Source organism: Poecilia mexicana, unplaced genomic scaffold (assembly GCF_051168715.1).
Source record: "Poecilia mexicana isolate PSO_F unplaced genomic scaffold, ASM5116871v1 scaffold_8, whole genome shotgun sequence".
Lineage (NCBI taxonomy): Eukaryota > Metazoa > Chordata > Actinopteri > Cyprinodontiformes > Poeciliidae > Poecilia > Poecilia mexicana.
In genome coordinates this window covers 7627180-7646619 of record NW_028263377.1, presented here as the reverse complement: position 1 = coordinate 7646619, position 19440 = coordinate 7627180, and the positions used below count along the sequence as shown (strand labels likewise).

The window sequence follows — 19440 nt, the reverse complement described above, 5'->3', positions numbered from 1 at the left end:
CAGCTTTTCCTTGTTCCCACTGGTATTTTGAGCCGCTCTGAAACATAATTATTGCTTCCATGTAAAAAATCATGTTGGTCAAATTCAAAGATCACTTCAAACCTAAATTTGTCAAACTCTAATCAGTGTGCCTATAATACAAAAGCATTCCCACAGCATGATGCTGCCGTCACTATGGCTTTCTTCTTAAAGGTCGGATTCTTAGAGCGCAGGACTAATAGTTGAGCTGTTCGCCTATTTACTTCAAACCTCTGCAACCTAATTGGGTGATTTTTTTGTGGCAGCGGTTTGTTGCGCTGGATCTCATCCACGGGTGCGAGAGGAAAAGGGTGGAATACAAGTGCACACCGCACCTTTCAGATGTCTACTTACAGAAAACAAATTAAAAGGCATAAATCGTGTCTGTCGACCGCATGAAACAAACAACAAAACAGACTGATATTTCTTTGTGGTTGCAAGACCACAAATATCTTTGTGGTCCTCTTTCCCACACCTCTGTGGGAAAGAGGTGTGGAAACGTTGCCGAGGCATTTGTACGCTGTCCCAGCTGACGGCAGCTGCGTTAAAAATGACTTCTCCTCGCAGGGTGGAGGGACTAGTTTTGGTTTTAAACCTGCCGTCAGAAAGCTGGCTTTGCTTTTCAAACAACGACCCACCCTGCACTTTGGCATTTAAGTTATTATTTTTATTTCATACAGTGGAAGAGGAGGCCGCTTTCGAACAAGGACTCCACTATCACGGCGTGGAGTCAGCTGAGTCATGCATTACCAAATTAACGGCCGCCTGCTTGTCTCACTGGTGACGCTAACCGCTGATGTTGGCGTTCAATCATCCCGAGAAATGTGAGGCATTTGATCTGAAGAGATGGATCTAAACAAACACAGCGCTCTGCTCCTTATGGTTGAGTAATGCCTAAATCCCCCCCCAAAATGAAAGGTGTGTGTAAGAGAGGAGTTTGGAGAATTTCAAAACAAAAGCCAGAAGCCGGCTGCCAAGTCACTGCCCGCCTTTTCTTTTTGCACAATCGTAAATCTCTGCAGTCTGTGGTCGGCCGTCTCATTCCTTTGCCGTTTTGCACAACGTCGTACCTTGCCCTGAGATTTCTTCACTTTTTTTTTTTTTTTTTTTTTTTAAAGAAAACAACCCTCGGGCTCATTTACAGGATTTACAGGGAGGAGGAGGGATTGTAGGTGAAATACTTCTCTGAATGAGGCAGATCACACAAAAGGAGGGCAGGTAAGAGTTAGTGTTGCAACTCCCACCTGACCTGAGGCTGTTGAGCAACTGAAAAAAAAAAAAAAACCAAAAAGAGTCAGGATTTTTCTTCCTGGTGTCACCAGGCTGGTTTTGGTGATAAACTTCTTGGTGGTGGACAAACATCTTTAAAAAAAAAAAAAAACACCTTGAATTTTTTTCCCATTTTGTCTCTTTATCTGTAAACTCTAATGTATTTTATGGATTTCATGTCAGGTTGACACAAAACAGTCCATGATTACAACAAAACAACAACATAGCAATCTGAAAAGTGTGGTGTGCATTTGGTTTCAGCCCTAGTGAGTCGGTGCGTTGTAAAACCAATTACAGCTGCTAGTTTTTTTTCATATGTTTTACATTTATGTCCTCACTGAAGAAGTTGACTGTGTGCCTTTTTGTTACATGAACATGATTGGTCAGCACTTTTCCAGTGGGGGGGTGTGGGCCCCCTTATCACCCCTCTTAGGGGCCCCACTGTCTCCACTTCTTCTAGAAATAGTGCAAGTGCTAAAAAAAAACATTCATGAACTCTCTAGTAATCGTTTACTGTTATTTGCTGTCAGAAATCTCTTAATACTGACATCACAGTCAGCGGGCGCTGCCCCTCGCCTAGCAACCCAAACAGAGCTCCGCCCACTTCGTTGCTAAAACACGAGTGTGTTTGGTCAACTGGGGTTTTATTATGGACTGGAAGGAACAACATGTAACTGCAGGGTTGAAGATGTAGAGTTGCACATGTGGTTGCAGCTATTTTCACGTGTGTAGAGTGTTGGTGAATAGTTTCAGGCCATGGCCAGAAGCAGCTCATTTGCATAAAAGTGACAGAGTCCTGAAACAAAGGGCTAAAGATAGGCAGAACAGAGTCTATTTTGTGAGAATGATTTTGTGCAAGAAATTTAGTAAACATGTTTTGTGTATCACACAGACTTATTCTGACTTCTTACAAAAGGAAAGCTAACAGATCTCCTTTAAGTTCTGGACTTTGACTGGGCCATTCTAACATTTTACTATAATTTGATCAAAACTATTCCACTGTAGTTCTGCCTGGATGTTTAGGATTGTTGGACTCTATTTTCTAATGACTTCAGATTTTTTTAGGGGTTTTAGAGAAAAAAAACCCTTTTATTTACTATATTTAATTTATTCTCTATGTTGTCACTTTACCAATCCACCATATCAGCTTTATCTTCTCTGGACAAGTCACAGTAGACATTGATGAAAAACACAACACAGTTTCCATTCCTTATTTTTTTGTTTCCGTTGCTTAGCAGTGCGGTTATTACCAGCTTCCTTTTCCCAGACAATGGATGCATATTTTCGTATTCTACGCTTCACACTGCTCAACAGGAAGGGAGTCATTTCTCATTCCTAACCAGCCGAGGATTATTGAGATGTGGCTTCGGTTCAGGTACAAACACATTGCTAACCACTGGAGCTGGACACAGCACAACCCGCACAACAAAACAGCCTTTTTTCCTGCACCTCCAATGAGCTCATGCCTGTGAAGGTAACAGCAGGTCAGCCAGTCGTTCTTAAAGGTTTATCAACCAATAAAAGGACTTCTAGCAACATCAAGGGATGGAGTGACAAACTGCGTAGGTTGACGACGCGTTTAAGGAGATTCTTTATATAGTAGAGTCGGGTTAGACCCCAACATGAGAACCTTAAGATGCTGGTTTATTATTAAAAACTAAAATACTGGTGCCCTGGGCGAGCCCCTCCTGCTGCTGCCCCCCCCCCAACCAATTACAACGCAAAAAATTATACTTTTTTTTTTCTTTTTGTAAACTGGAATCCCAGCACTCAGCAGAAAGCAAAATGAAATTACTCCACATGTAGAGCAGCAGAGAACAACTGACAGATAAGTTGTTCTTTATTTTCTAGTTCTTGTTCCCCTTTTTAATGACGCCCTGGGCAACCACCCATATCAAACACAGCCACTGCTCACACCACTTATATTTAGATAAATGTCCTTCAACAAGTTGCAGGTTTATTTTATTTTTTTAACAATCAACAAATTTCTGAAGTGTAGCAGTGCTCTATTAACTTGTTTGATTTCCAGAGACAAATATGTTTTCCATCGTCTTCTACTTGATAACAGGCTTCTCCTTCAGTGGTTGCTGGGTTGTGACCGTTTAGGTGAGACAATTAAACGCTGGAGGAAAATTGGGTGTTTTAGTGGAACAACCATGTCGAACACAGATTAAAGATAGTTTTAGGAAGGACAAAGCAGGCCAGCGTCAAGTTTCTAAAGCCACGTCTGTGTGAAGGAACCAACCAAATTAAACGAGAGCCAAGAAGAATGGTAAAAAAAAATAAATAAATACACCAGTAATTACATGTGGGACTTTCTGGAAGGTGTGTGTCCTGTTACGTTTGGAGTAAAATTAACTACATTTCAGCAAAAAACAGTCTGGAGCTGTACTTCCACCTCTGATAGGCTCAAATGCAAAATGAAGGTTTTTATGTGCCTTAGTCAAATTTGAGAATAAATCTGAAACACACTGGTGTGACCTTCACCCAGTTGTTTATATTAATCTGGACCATTTAAATGTAGCCAAATAAATCTTTCTCACTTTTTCCGAGCATTTAATCTCAATGCTCTGAGACATGGGTGGTGGAAAATGTACTGAAATATTTTCAACTCTTACTTTCTACTCAGTTTACGAGTAAAATGAAACGAGTAAATGCCAGCCCAAAGCCAAATGAAGAGAGTATGCCAAGCAAGCAACTAATAAAACCTGTAAGGGATCAGTTTTACGCATCTGTAAAGCGGAAACTCTGGTTTTATTATTCAGTAAACGTGAACGGCTGCAATTTTCTAAAGGTTAAATATCATCTGAGCCACAGTTTTCACTCAACAACAACTATTTCCTCATATATTTAGCTGAGCTAGCATGTTTCCACGATTACCAATCACAGGGTTTTCACACTTTTTCCCCTCAATTCACAAAATCTAACTCTACTGCCTTTCTTATGTCATCACTTCCTGCCGTTGCAAAGCATTTCTGCTTCCTCCTGCTCCCAGTACAGTGGCACCCATTGCTTTTTAAATTTTTTTTTATTATTTCACTCAGCTCACACACACACACACACACACACACACACACACACGCACACACACACACACACACACACACACACCCACACACACACACAAAGCCTTCCTCTCTCAATGGAAACCAGACACACACGCCGTCCTCACACTCCGAGCCAAAAGAAAACAACTCCCGGCCGTAGCTAGGCAACTCCAAATGTGAGTCATCCCTCTGCCGCGCCCTTCATCAACGGATCGGCCTCTTCTGCGAGGTTCTGTTTTAGAAGCAACTTGAGAATAATTCAACTAGCGACCGGACGTCTGTGTGTTTCATCTGGCAGAGCGAAGTGAGTTTGTTTCTGAGCCGCTCCAGGAAGACAGACATGCGTACGAGGACGGTTTTATTTATTATTCTGTTCCTTGACATCATAAAAGAAACTTATTGAAGGAGTTGTAAAATGACAATGGCTGCGTGTTAAAATAACATTTTATGTGTAAACCATGAAATAAAAGTGTGTTTTACAATGAAGCGAAACATTCTCTGTGGGTTTTTGGAAAGAATTTTCTGGCTTAGTCTGAAAAGCGATGGGAATTATTTATATGAAGGGCAAAGGTCAATTTACAAGAATCCCTTCACTGTCGTAATGTCAGTAATCTAATGTGGCGCACTGTCGCCCTCTAGTGAAAGAAGGTGTTCGCTGATGAGGTCATGTACGGCTGCACAATACTGGAAATAATTAACATTTTCTAAATGATCCAATAAATATTGAGGTATAAAAATATATAGTAATTTTTAATATTTGATTTTTAACCCAGTTGTGTCACTTCAAGTCAGAAAAAAAATTATTGGTTAAAATAACTAAATTTCCATCACGCTTTTGAGATTTTTATTTATAAAAAGAAGTTCTGAAAATCATGTGTGCAGTATTTATTGTTGCTCTATAAAAATATCTAAAGTTACTGAAGTTTCTGGTTGCAATACTGTAAAGAGCAGTGTAGATTATTGCTTTACTCTTTTGTCAGTAAATAGTTCTCTAAGATGCCAGTCTGAGTTTATGTGCGTAATAAAGTTCTCAAATGTGAATGTTGCTTTGAGATTTATTACCTTATAGCGGTGCCATTTAAGACCTTTTCCCCCAGCAACCAACTTTTTATTATTATGCTTGGATACAGCCTTAGGAACAGCCAGCCTCTTCATTAATGGACTTTGGCAGCTCACCCTCCTTATGCCGGGAGTCCAGGCCATAACATAATATATTGCAAGCTTAAATTTATTTATTTTTATTAGTATTCTCTAATACTCTAATTATCTGAGAAACTGAATTTGAAGATTTTATTAATTGGGGACCACAATAAGCAAAATGGACAGAAATGAACGTTTAAAATGTAACACTGTGTGTGAAGAATCTGTTAAATAAATTGCTCTTTTCATTATGTCTATATTTATTGGGATGCACTTGTGTAATAAAGTAAAATCTGACATAAACAACGACAGCAGACGGAGTTGTAGTCTAGAGCCCAGTGAGCATGCGTCATTAATTTGTGCCAATTAGTGAGCAGGTGTGTTAGCAGGACGTCTACAAATCAGACAGCCGCTCGTCCCTCGGTCCCAGTGTTTTGGTACATAGAGAGAAAACAAATAGTATCTGCAATGTATTTGAAACTAAAAGCGTACTGCTTGGGTGTTCCACTTTTATACACCTTATCGACAATAAACCTGTCTTCTTTAGTCCGGTGTGAGCTCACAGCTCACTCCCTCCAGCCAACCTCTCGGTCGGCTCCTCACAATGTCGGGAGCGGTGTTTTAACGACCAGAGTCCCCGGCGACCCCTCCACCAGAGCGGCCAGGCACTTGGCCTACTTCAGCGGCCCAAGGCGCCAGAACCTTGAAGACGGTGACCGGACAACGACGAGGCTCCCCGGACCCGGGTCAAAGCGGGTAATTGGAGCCAAAATGGCGTCGTCTTCAAGTTTAGCACCCCGCTACAAACGCTCGCAAACGGAGGGAGAAAGGCCGTTTACTTCTCACGAGGTTCTGGATGGGAACTGCAGCAGGGGAACCATCAGACGTGTAGTTCCTGGGAAGTTTTACGTCACCGGTCAGCTGGAAGCAAACCCCCGACATGGAGGCCACCGGTCAGATTCTGCTGCTACAGGTGAGAGACCTGGCTTCTTCTACTACATGCAGTTTTTTTTTTTTTTTTTTTTTTTTTTTTTTTTAAAACACCTATTAAGTACATTTGTTTGGCTTGTATGCGGCATTGAAGTGTAATCATTGGAAACACACCATTAGCATGAATCGGGCTTAAATATGGGTTTCTGACAGTACCGAAAGTATAAATTTTGCTTTAATCAGTTTCCGTGTTTGGTCAGGTTTAAAATAACAAAAAACAAACAAAAAACTGCTGGTCATTTTGTTTCAGTATTTATTTCAGAAGAAAAGATTGAAATGAATGCAACTTTTTGAAAATACTTTGTCTTCAGTAGTTCCAAGAAAGGAAAGAAAAAAATAGATTTAAGAGATTTTTAAAGCTATTTCACCAAATGCTAGTTCTTGTCTGTACTTGCCAGCTTTGCCAAGTTTGAAACTTGAAAACATCTGTTCATATTTAGTATGATATATTTATAATTGTTGGTTTTTTTATTACCTTTTTGATAACCCTAATCTCCAGGTGTTTCTATTGTAGTATTACTGTGCCTATGACTAATGACGCCATAAACTGTTTTCATCCCAGCAAACACTGTGTTCTCTATTTAAGATTGAAAACTTGGCTGGTTTTGTTTTTAAGTTGTTAAACTTGGTTTGTGTTTAGGTTTTTCCACATGTTCCCACCAAACGACTTGTCTCAATGTATTTGTCTTTCAGTTGCATTTTTCTAGTTTAAGGAGCATTGGGACACTGTCTGTCTTGTATGTTTGCCTCTGCAGCCTCTCCTTTTTGTTTGTACTTTACTCTAAATTTCCAACACAGCTGACTGTGATTAGCTGCCATGTTGCCTGTCCGTCAGGCCCAACGCGCTCCTTCATGTCTGCTAACCTCTCTTGTTTCATGATTACATAACTTTTCTTAACAGTCCAATTAGGAGACACAGTTGCATTCCCTTTCCACCCCAGACATATTCAGATGTTTTGTGTATCCCAGTCCAGACTCAGGACAGCCGGGCGAGCGGCGCCAGTCAGCATGCTGGTGGCTCTGAGGAGAGCTGGCGTAAGCTGGAGCCGTCGGTGGAGTGTGGAGATGACGCCATGACCCTGACTGTGAGGAGGAAACGAGCCGCACAGCTGCTGCTGGACCACGGTGAGGCTTGATCTTCATCCTGTCCCTCATCTTTAATATGTTCTGTTTCATTCTCAGACTTAATGCAAGAAGTCCAGTTGGAAAGAGGAGACGTTGAGGAAAACAGTTTGAGAGCTGCAGCATTCGGTCTGCTCATATGGAAAGCTGTGTAAATAATTTCTCACTGTATCTTGACACTAATATAAAAAAAATAAAAAAAAATCACAAACAAGCATCAGATCTACTGGGAACCATTTTTCTTTTGTGTTCCCTCGCAATAAGTTTTGCATTCCCTCTTAATACACATTTAAAGAGCCTCAGTGTGTGTTAACTCTTTGGTGCAAAAATCTGATTGAAAATCGATTTATTCACTGCATGTTTATTTCTGTCTGTGTAAGGTTGAGATGGAAACGTCTCTTTAAACCATTCAGACCGACGCAAAAGAGACGCAATCAAAACTGTCAGATGACTCATTACCCAGTGATGATAACTCAGAAATAGTCATTCTTCTGGAAAGTTTCTGTCATAGGTTTGTGGTGCATTTCCATCCTAAAGAAAAAGACATACAACTTCAGATCCATAGATCTTTCAGTATTTTGCTAAAAAATTAGTTCACTGATTTTGATGAAAATGAACACAAATGCCTGATTGGGGGGGTAAGGAAGTAGCTGCCACTGGGGGGCAGCATAACCTGAGCTCTGCTCCTGCTTTCTAAGGATCTCTCAAAGCGTTTTGTTAGTTAAAAATGAGGTGAAAATGTCTGTTTAACCTCGTCTTTCTGTCTGGCTAAACCATTTAGGCATTAAGGAGGTAAAAGTGGATTATTTCTATAAGGGGCTGACAAATTGTTACCAATAACAGTTATAAGATAGTTTTTCTTTAGCAGGATATTTGTTGTCAAACATTAACATTAGAAGAAATAAATCCACAGCTAAAGTGCCGACACACCTTTATGGAGATGACCTGTATTCACCTGGCTCTGCTCCAAAGCAGGACGTTGGTGAGCTCTGAAGTGAAATTGAGCCGCTGAGGAAATTATTTAATTCATTACGGTTGGTACTGAATGTACAGAGGATGAAAACGTTCCAGCTCTCCAATAATTTACACTTTTTGTGCTTGAGGTGGAACCTATTGAGTGTCATTGGACAAATGTTTGGTTATTTTCTCTCTTTCTGTCAGTGCATGTTGAGCATTGAGTAAAAGGATGAAGTTGGGTAGGAATATTAAGGCCTTTCTTTGTTTCAAACAAAAGTCTTATGTACAAGATTTATCCTCTGCTTGATGCTGTCTAGATCTTAACTTGGAATAAAATATATTCACTTTGGTTTTTCCAGCTGTATTTCCACGATGCTGGAACGTGGGGAGGGTTTGTAGATAAGTATGGATTACTCTGTTTCCAAGGCTTTGAAGGTCTTTGTCAACATCCCAACGAAGCGTTGTAATACTGCTGAACTGTGCCAGAAATGTTGGTTCCCAATTTACTGCATTTGGATAGAGCTGTTGCCTGTAACTGCTTTGTTAACCAAATGTGTTCTTAAACAGGATTCCCTGGTTGCATGAATGATCACATTTCCAGTTTGGGAAACCAGAATAGTAACTAGAAAGTTGACATTACCCGTACGCACTTAGACTGTAGTTTTTCTTGATTGCTTCGACCTGCTTGAGAAACTGGGGTCGACTCCGTTCATCATCTGTCTCATTGGTTAAGACGGATGTCAGTGAAGCACTCCATGCTTCACTGGTTTAACCAAGAAAACCAAACCGAAATCACCTGTTGGCTATTAAAAACACATCAGTATGAAATCACCTCCTTCACACTCCAACTACAGCGATCAGTCTGCAGGCCTTAAAATATCTATGTTGTTGTTCACCACAATCTATGAAGAGATCAAGAAAGATGAGTCATTACTGGGCATTTCTGATTCTTTAATTAGATTTTTATTTTGGTTTATATAGTATTTTATCTAATATTTACAGTTTTTATCCACAGTTTAGATAAAATAGTCTTTGAATCAAAATTGTGCATCAAAGCATTTCTGATTCTGGATCAAATTCTTTGAGAACGAACCTTAACATGGCACTGGCATGAAAGCAATATAATGGGCTACAATGACGAGCTGAGGACTCTGTTGTCCATCATGCAGTTATTGAATGGCTCATCCACTTGGTTGCAAGCTGTGTTTTACGGTAATCTTTGTTTTTTGCTTATTTTAAATGTTTTGCCACAGTTGGACTCATCATGGTCTGACCATGATGAGGCTTCTGTAACATTTTGAAAATGTGTAGTTTGAGTCAACAGCTGACCGAAAGCAGTCCAGAAAAACTGTAAACTTTGTCCATTTATTTCCACTGTGTTTCAGTGAACGGCTCATCGACGCCCCTGCTCCATCTGCCTCAGCAGTGTGGCTACTCTGTTCAAAGCTCCTGGAAAGACCTCACTCTGATGGCTCAGTATGACGCCTGCCACGTCGTTCGAGAGGTGTGCTGCTGTTTTTTAATTCCTACACGAATCACATCTCATCTAGTTTATAGTCATTAAACCAAAACTTTGACTTCACTGTTTTTAGCTGAAATGACTCAGAGGTGTGGTGGAGACTTTCTCTGATGCATTGACTAGCTAGATTCTTCTCTAAAGTGTGTAAAATCCTGTTTTTGGACATTATTAAAATGCTTCCCCTCAGGATGATGGCTATGTGTTGCCTCTGCTGTGGAGGGGGATTCCCGTCAAGGTCTCCTGCCCGATCTCCCGGCTCCACCTTCGAGGCGAGGGGCTGTCCTCGCTCTGCTGCTCCCCCAACGGCATGACGGTGAAACTCAGAGGACCGTCTGCTGTGGAGAACCCGCATATAAATGGTACCGTTTCTTTAAGAATCAGGAAGCACTCAAAAAAAGAGAGATCTTTTATTTTAATATTGGGTTACGCTTCTGCCCCACTACAGTTCGGGGTGAATGGACTCCTCTGGGGCTGTTGGCTGAACAGTGTGGTTACACTGTGAACAGACTGGCTGCAGAGACGGCCGTCGCCATGCCGTTCATCACTTGTGGTATAACTGTAAAGGTATAATATAATAATTGTAAAATAGTCAAGCATTGGATTTAAGTGACTAGCTCCCACCTGGAGGTGGCAGTATTAATTTTTTGAATGTGTGCAAAAAGATACTTGCAGCATGTCAAAACTCAAAGGATTAACTAAAGTACTGTGGTAATTTGGCAGTAGCAGGAATAATTGTTGCTTTGTGACAAAATTGAACCATCTTTATTTTTTGAACCTGCAATAAATTCTCTTTCAGGATGGAAAAAACACACTTCTGCTTAAATTAGGGGAGGAGATCTTCATGTTGGCTTGTCCTAACTCTGCTTTTGGAGAAGTCTCAGCCGCCCATTGGCCTCTGGCTGACAGCCCCACGGATTTCACCAGAAAGCTACCAAAACCAAAGCTCGAGTCCCTCAGGCATTTGGCGTTTATGCCGCCTTTCTACTTGGCTCCACCTTACTATCCTCACCCAACATATCACCATAGTTACTCTGAAAATAAAGAACAGGACACCCACAGCCCTCCTACTCCTCTTTCTGTGGCTCCGATGGCTGACTTTAGTTCCCAGCTGAACTCGCAAGACCATTACTTCCTGTCTCTTAAAGATGTACAGGAAAACTTTATGACCCAAAAGCCCCTTTCATCTAAAGAAAAGTCGTCTAGTTTGGGTTCATTACATAAAGACCAAAAGCAGAACAAAGTTGCTCCTCTCTTGGATGTCTTGATGAATAGTTTCTCCCCTACAGCTCTGCCGGTTCAGGTGGAAGCTCCTCATTTCCACCATCCCAGCCATGATTTTAGCTCCTATTACCACTACTACCATCACCCAAAGATCCCTGCTCCAGGCACACCTAAGGGCCCAGGTCCGGGTCTTCCTGGATCACAAACCAATTCTGATTCTCCGAACCATCAACCTCCATCCGAGCAGCTTGAGGGTCTGAAAGAGGGACCAACCTGGATTTCTTCACCTGTAGACACCCAAAGGAAGAACAAAGTGACAGCAGTTCACTCACCTTACTTTACTCATCGCTTTCCTTTCTCCTATTACTACCCACATATTGTAAAGGGTGACATGAAAAGACTGGGGCTTTCCCATCTAGATTGGACTGCAAAGACAAAGGCGTCTTCATTATCCTTAAATCCTGAAACGCAGAGTATTAATCCAGAGCCAGAAAAGGAGAAAACAGATGTTCGGCCCAGTTCGAAACCAAAGCTACAAGACAAACGTTCTACCTCCGTGTCTCCAGCCCCAGAAAGACCAGATCCCATCGCAGTTCCTCCTGACGAACCAGTGTTCCCCACTGCAGGATTCACGTATAACGCAGATCCCTACAAGTACTACTACCATCCATACTATAACTACTACCTGAAGTATTACGCACCAGAAGCGTTGCGTGGCGTCTACAACCATCTGGGTCAAGCTTTGTCAGATTCTTTGTCGGTACAACAACCTTCCCACTTGAGATATCAAACCAGTCCTCCTCCCTCTGAACCAGGGTACGACATTTCTAGCAGACTGACGTTCCCTTACTACTATTACTACCACTACTACCTGCCTCTGCTGTTCAGATACTACCAGCAGCTCCACCTTCCAGGAGGTAAAGACTTGGATAAAGACTCTACATCTCTGCTTTCCCCAAATGTGGGTTATAGTGACCTGCAGAGGTTTTCTCGTGCTTCTGACGGCTGTCATTCCAGCGCCTTCAGTCCAGCTTACTCCAACTATATTGCTTGGCACCGAAGTGGGTTTAAAGAGAAGCTGGGTGACTACATGAGAGGTAAATGATCTCATTAGGAGTTGTTTGTTTATGCTTAATATACTTGTTTTTGTATTTTTAACAGTAAAATGCTGTGGAGATGGAATCAGGAAATGCACCATGCATAACCAGGAAATGTTTTCTGGGTGGTGTTTCAGTGGAGGTGAACTCCAAGAGAAATCCTACAAACGCAAAAATCTGACTCCTCTCCACTGTACATTTTGTGAAGGAGGAAGTTGTTGTTTTGTTCAGTAGTTCTTGGTGCAGCGCCACCACAGGTGAGGAGGGGAATAGACTTTTCAAAGGTTAATTTGACACAGTGCAGTGTCAAATTAACTAGCTGAAATGTAACAAATATTTCAACCGTTGTCCCAAATTGGACTGAGTCTACCAGTTTTATTGGTGTGAAGATGCCCAGAAGATAAACTTGACTTCATACCACAGCCATATGATGCCTTGAAATTAGCCTCTGTCTCTTTAAGAACCCTGCACACTTTCTGACACCCCACCTTCAGCAGGTCATCACAGAAAAGCTTCTCATCATGCTGTTACAGCCGTTCTTAGGAGTGCTGTAGTTTGTATGATGAGCTCAGCAGACCTGCAGCTCCACCAGGTTTTTGCTAATTGCTGCTGCCGCTAGTCTGAAGGGGCTCAGCTGGAGACTGAAGCTCAAAGGCGGAGTTTTGGGAAAATGGGTGGCGCATTTTATGAGCAACCCTGAACGGCTACCATGAAAAATGAAATGTGTAATGGATCAAAACGACGCTCCAGGTATGTTTTTGATGAGGGAGTATAAAGCTAAAAAAATCTTTATTTCAGTATCGGGCCAAAAACATGAAAATCTGACCAGAAAATCTCTGGGTTACATGTTTGTGTCCTGAAGCGTTGAGGCATCATGCTTAGCTGTTACTCATCCCCTAAGGATTTATGAGGATGTTTTTATCAAAGCAAACAAAATGAATCAAGTGAAATAATTCCAGTTTTCATCGCCCTCCTTGTTTCCTCTCCACATATGTGATCAGAGTATGACTAACCCAAACGGCCCGCCCCACCCTGCTGGCTTGGACCCGTTTCAGATATTTACTGCAGAAACTGTTTTTGGCTGCCGTTCACACATTTTACCTCTACTGTCTTTCTAAGAGGAAAAAAAAGAAAAGCTACCTTGTTGGTACTTGTCTGAAAACCTAGAAACCAAAAGCTGAGCTAGTCTGAGGGTTGTTTTGAACACAAACGTTGAAGTTAATTTGTAATAACTCTGTACTTTGAGGTGCTATGCTGAGCTACGTGACCTTTGGGTCAACAGATGGCCGCGCGGGGCTGTTTTGTCTTTGCTCTGCCTGACTCTTTGTTGAATCCCTCAGCAGCCCCACCTGCTCCCTCCTCTGAGGACAGGAAGGCTCCCTGCAGGCTGCAGAAGCTTTCCTCAGATCCAGACGTCCACGTTGCTCCCCCGGATGGCTGCGAACGTGTAAGAAACACGTCTGTCGGTCTCGAATTAATTCATAAATTGTCGATTTTCATTTATTTTTTTTCTGTTGGAGTAGATGAGTAGCTTGCAGTTAATGAAAATCAGTATTGTATAAGAGCAGTGAAACAAATTAATAAAGAAAAAATGATGTAGTCTGGCTTATGCAATCAGAGAAGAATGCTGACTTGGCATTTGTCCCTCATGCAGCAGGATATTCTGAATGAGGGAGAAATTATATATTTCAGTGTTAAAGAAGCTGGTGGTTCAGAGTGCTTTGTCCAGGCATGTTAAATTGAGTGGAAGGAAAAAGTGTGGATCAGGAAATGTGCACAAGCAACAGGGATGAAAATGTTAATGGATCAGATTTTTTAAAATTCCCAGGTGAAATATTTGCTAAAACAAATGTGACACTGATTTATACCACACTACTTTGTTGTGGAGAATTGGTTCTCTGTTTGTTTTCATGCATGTTAAATGACAGGGATTCTGTGTGTGTGTGTGATGGGAATCTTTAGTTTTATTTTTGCTGTCTTTTTTTTTATTTTTTATTTTTTTAAAGGCTCCAGTCAAGGACTGGGTTTGCAAATTAGCCTGTCTAGAAAACCCATGTACAAAATGATTTTGTTTTTAATGACTCTTAAAAACGGGTAAAGTAGATTAAATAAACTTGAACTGTAGCTGGAGTCAGTACTTCAGGAACTCCCACACAGATGTTTTCAGCGCCAAGTTGTATTGAGCCACTCCTGAAATAATGATTTTTATGAAGATCTTAAACGGGTAAAATGGAAGAAAGGAAAAAATCTCTTGCTAATCTGAGGTTACCATTAGAAATAAACAACCATTTCCACGATGATGTAATTTCAGGTCCATTTGTAAATTGAAATGATGCATGACTACAGGATGAGCTGAGAAACTGGAATTTTGTGTCTTAAGAGATTCAGCCTCAAACTTTAAAACTGGTTTTCCATCTGAATCCAAACTTGACTCCAGAGATATAATGAATTATTATTCTGTACTTTTTTTGCTCTTTTCTTAGATGCCTGGTCAGAGTGTGGTCCATCAGGCAGAAGTTCACGGCCTCCTATCGGACAGAGGTTTCTTCCCTGTAAGGTTAGCAGTCGCTCTCTAAGTGCATCTTGGGTTCTGAAAATCACTTTTGTGTCTGTCAAGTTTTCATTCACAGTCAGGTTGCTTTAGGTTTATTTTTGCAAAGCAAATAATTCTTTAGTGTTGCATAATTTGGCCGCATCCTGTTGGAATGCTTCATGGGGAAATATTTGCATTTCTGATGATGACATAAAAATGGCTTTATCGTTTATTCCAAGCCAGGAAAATCAGATGCAGTATAATATGTAATCTCTCTGCACTTGGTAAGAAAAAAAAAAAAGCATAATATAATGTAATAGAAAAATAAAAATCAAACGATTTCACTGCCCACTCCTTAATAGATTCTGCAGTTGCTGGCATACATTATGAAAACCTGAAAGTTTTAGGTGGTTAATTTTGTCAGGTTACTCTGTCAGCTAAAGCATTAGCATGCTGCCTTTCCTCTTGAACTTTTCCAAAGCTAGTCATGTTAACGTCATTATGTTGAACTGATTTAATTGGGATTAAAATGTTGAGAAATTTCATCATTGGAAAAAAAAAATGTGGTTTTTAGATGTTAAAGCTGAGAAGTGTTGCTTGGATTTGCACGCAGCCTCTCTCTGGGTCGGTACCTTTTTGGAGTCACTGACTCCAGCTACAGCACACGTCTTACATGTTTTTCTGCCAGCTTTGCACACTGAGGTAACTTATTTATTTTATTTTCTTGTCCAATTGGTGCTGCAAAATGATTCGGTCTTGAACGAAGAACATCTAGGAGGCAATGTTAAGTGTTTTATATCTGAACTCTGACTTGAGAAGCTATTGTTTTACAAGATGTCTGTGCTTTCTTTAAAATTAAATGTGTATAAAACTAACTTGGGCTCCACTGATCCAAACTGTTCCGTTGTGACTCTGTTAAATGTTTCCTTGTTGGTAGATCTTATTCTTATTTTGCCACCATGTTTCACAGTTATAGTGTGGATGTTATGCAGTGTTTTCACCCACACATTGCAACAGATGTTGCACTTTCTTGGTGCACTGGGTGCAATAATCACTTCCTGTGACCTTTTGGAACTATTTTCCTTGCTCTACTGCTCTGTGCAGCAGAGATCTAGGTAGTTTAGTGTTGCGTTCAATTTATCCCAGTGGATTTTATTTATTTTTTTGTTCATGCTTGTGAAGGGAGATGAACAAAAAAATAATCTGATTGTCACAGTGGAAATGATGTGTAATTTTGCATTGGCTCTGTGGCCAGATGTTTCCTCCCTGGTTACCTTTGTCCTCCTACAGGCTGATGGTGGGATGCGGCGCCCCCTCTGGTCCAGTTGACATCAGGCCCTCCGCTGAGCCGCCGTCGTCTGCCGTCACCGTCGTTCTGAGGATAGCAACTGGTGACGCCTCCATTTCTCCATCAGACTCATGAAAAGTCCCATTACTGCTTATGCACATCTTGACGTTTTTGCTTTGTAATGAAAATCATACAAAGTTTTGCTGTTCTCGCATTAGTAGGGTAGTATTTTAATACCTGTACTAGATTTCAGATTTTCATTTTAACTTTTAATACATTTATATTCCAAAAAGAAGACTAAATAAAAAATCTATTTTACAAACCAATAATTTACCAAAAAATTAATAGGCTACCTGATCATGGACTAAGTGAATAATGAAAGACATCTACTATCCATATTCACATGGATTGTATTTAAAGATGAATATATTTGTTACACAATACATATACACATCGACATGACAGTGTAAGCCTTTTAAAATTTGCCATATTAAACTCACCGAAAATAAATTCCAGTTTCATACCAATAACTGAAAAACATCTAGATTTAACTTTTTCTCTCTAGCATGTTAACAAACCCTGTAAATTATATTTACTCTTCACTTCATGTCTGAATTCCAAAAGGAAAACGTTTAATGCTGTACACAGCATTTCCAGTGTTTTTATATACACAATATCTTTAAATGGTAAAGTATTTTATTTTGAATAAAATATTTATTAGTTAGTTTGTGATATCCCACTTTGTTAATAAAACAAAGTATATATACTGGTATATTGTTTTTGCGACCAATATACCAGTAATTTTTTTTTTTCCATTTGCACTTCCTCATATTTCTGAGCAATCTGACAGATGTATTATAACCAGAAACGAGTACATAACACGCGATCCTTGTGCGTCTCTTAAACCGCTCCCCTCCATCTCACAGATGCGTCCTTCTCCAGCTTCCACCCCAAAGCTCGGCTGCCCATCAGCCTCCTGCAGGGTGACTCTGTCCATGTGGAGCTCAGCCTGCTGCAGCCGGCAGACCCCTCCCTGCTGCTCCTGCTTCACTCCTGCCTGGCTTACACTTTGACCCCGCATGTCTACTGGATGCTGTTTTATGACCGGTACGGTGTTCGCACACATCAGGAACGGGTTGTGGCCGCTTGTACTCGTGTGACATCTTGCAGAACAATAAAGAACTTGGCTGGAACGCCAATTGTGTCTCTGTGTTCAGCTGTAGCAGCCAGAGTGTGTCGCAGCTGCTTCCTTCCCCTGACCCTCGGCACATCTGGAGGATTAAAGTTTCCAGCTTCCCCTCCCTGCCTCCAGCGGGCTACACCTACAGGGCTCCTGGGAGGCCAGCTGCATCGGAGGACCCAGAGGTAGGAACAGAACCGGCTCCTCTTCTTCTGGGCCTCATTCACACCAGAGTAAGACTTTGCTGCTAAGACAGAAACCAACCAGAAGGTCTTGTCTGGTTTTAGTGGCGGGGTGGAGCTGCATTTCCATTAACCATAGAATTGTGCTTACTGGAAATGATTTCTAAAAAACTTGAGTTTTTCAGTAAAGTTTTAGGATGAAGTGGTTTTTCAGCTTAATTAAAATGGCTTTATTTTTCAATGAAACACTTTTTTTTTTTTTGCATCACGAGTCGCATGATAAACTGGTGTTTGAAACAAACTTGCAACAAAAGGTATAAAAAAACTTCTAGAAAACAGCTGGTAATGCTAATCATCCTAAATAAGATGTTTGATACAGAAAATAGTAACTTGTTTTTAAAGATTACATTTTTCTACATTGACTACAGTTATGACCCTGAACAACGAAGACATTTAGATGAGCAGTAATAAATATAAGATGTATTATAGATATAATTCCAGAAACTCTTACTTTTTTTTTAATCTAGCTGCATCTGTACCAGATCCTGTAGGATTTTTATTGTTTGTAGGTTTTCAGTGATTCAGAGAAAAGCTCCCTGACTTTGGATCTATTGGAGAAAGTCACTGATTTTTATTTAATAAAAAATGACTCCGAAGATTGCTGCCTTTGAACTTCTGCTCGTTTTGCAGAAATTTCAGTGAAAGTTGAGATGAGATCCGTCTAATTGGTGCATCTCTAGTAAGGTAAACCTCATGCACAAGCCTGCATTGGGTGCAACCTGGTCACTGTTGCTATGGACGCAGGCTTGCATGCTCAGTCACATGTAGCGCTCTGTCCTGAAGACCCCATCACCTGGATCCTCTAATGCTGCTCATGGTGGAAACTGTTGGATAAGATCAGGCAACCTGCTGCTGACGATGCTCTGGTGACATTTTCCAAATCTGCTGTAATCGAGTCACAGCTAACTGTTCAGGTCAGGGAGAATAAAGTCTTACTCTGGTGTGAAGGTAGACCTTGGATTATGTTGCAGCACCATGAGAAGATGATTGTAATGTAAAACCTTTTCTCCCTCCATCAGGTTTACTTCCTGTGCCACACAGAACTGTGCTCAGCTGTCTATGGTGACTGTGGTGTGAGCTGCAACAACGGTAAGAGATAAAGTTATAGCTTTAGGTTTAATCTATGAAGATCCTTCAAGATTTGTCCTTACAAATATTTTAATGACTCTTTTTTCCAATCACTAAAAAACCAACATGGAACACATTTTTCCCTGAAGATTACAACATTTCTACATATCAGTTTCTTTTTATTCCTGGTATTTTAACCAGCTGAAATTTGCTTGCGCATCATTTTAAAAACTTTTTCTTTTTTAAATATTTATTAACTGCTGGTGTCAAGGACTGAAACAGAAATGATGACTATGTAATGTTTTGGTTTGCCTCACCAAAAAGAAAAATGGCTTAGAGTCTGGAAATTACAGTAGTTCCAACTTTGAGGACCTTCATGTAGTCTGGTCCTTCAGCATGTCTCACAAGGTCAAAGGTCGCTGCACAGTGTGACTTCTCCACCTGCAGAGCTCTTATTATTGGTCTGTTATTTTCTGGTCTGCATGCATCGTCATCCCAGTCGAAACTAAACCTTGCACCTTGTGTTTATTTGTTCTTCATACATGACAACTATGCGATTCACTATACATTTTAAACCACTGTTGCATTTTTTCCTTACTCAAACACGTCTTCTGAAAAAGCTCAGACATGAAAGTATTTTTTATTTTTGCACCATTTTTACCTTTTGTTTTCAGATTGGCTTCATTTTATCTCTGCAGGTCCCAACACTGATGAAACTGGATGAAATAAAGACACTTTTACACATTTGA

The 19440-nt window shown here is 40.7% G+C and overlaps 1 protein-coding gene across 2 annotated transcripts; it reads left to right on the top strand.

Moving 5' to 3' along the window:
- The first annotated feature begins 5846 nt into the window (after nt 1–5846).
- LOC106934072 (uncharacterized) lies at nt 5847–19440 on the top strand. Of its 2 annotated transcripts, none has more exons than XM_015013738.2 (13): nt 5847–6447; nt 7434–7589; nt 9929–10047; nt 10250–10421; nt 10508–10626; nt 10859–12380; nt 13721–13827; nt 14864–14937; nt 16204–16304; nt 17128–17308; nt 17419–17566; nt 18643–18712; nt 19390–19440. In XM_015013738.2, the coding sequence occupies exons 1-13, from the start codon at nt 5943–5945 to the stop codon at nt 19413–19415; spliced, it is 3300 nt and encodes a 1099-aa protein (XP_014869224.2). In that variant the 5' UTR covers nt 5847–5942; the 3' UTR covers nt 19416–19440. The 2 variants fall into 2 exon arrangements, with proteins under 2 accessions (XP_014869224.2, XP_087864275.1); XM_088008149.1 differs by having other exon boundaries at nt 5854–6447; nt 13724–13827.

What these genes read in the sequence shown, in the direction of transcription:
- LOC106934072 (XM_015013738.2), top strand. Translation starts at nt 5,943, where the DNA reads ATGTATTTGAAACTAAAAGCGTACTGCTTGGGTGTTCCACTTTTATAC. An exon ending in GTCAGATTCTGCTGCTACAG is followed by an intron (nt 6,448 to 7,433) that starts GTGAGAGACCTG and finishes TGTGTATCCCAG; the next exon opens with TCCAGACTCAGGACAGCCGG. An exon ending in TGGTGTGAGCTGCAACAACG is followed by an intron (nt 18,713 to 19,389) that starts GTAAGAGATAAA and finishes TTATCTCTGCAG; the next exon opens with GTCCCAACACTGATGAAACT.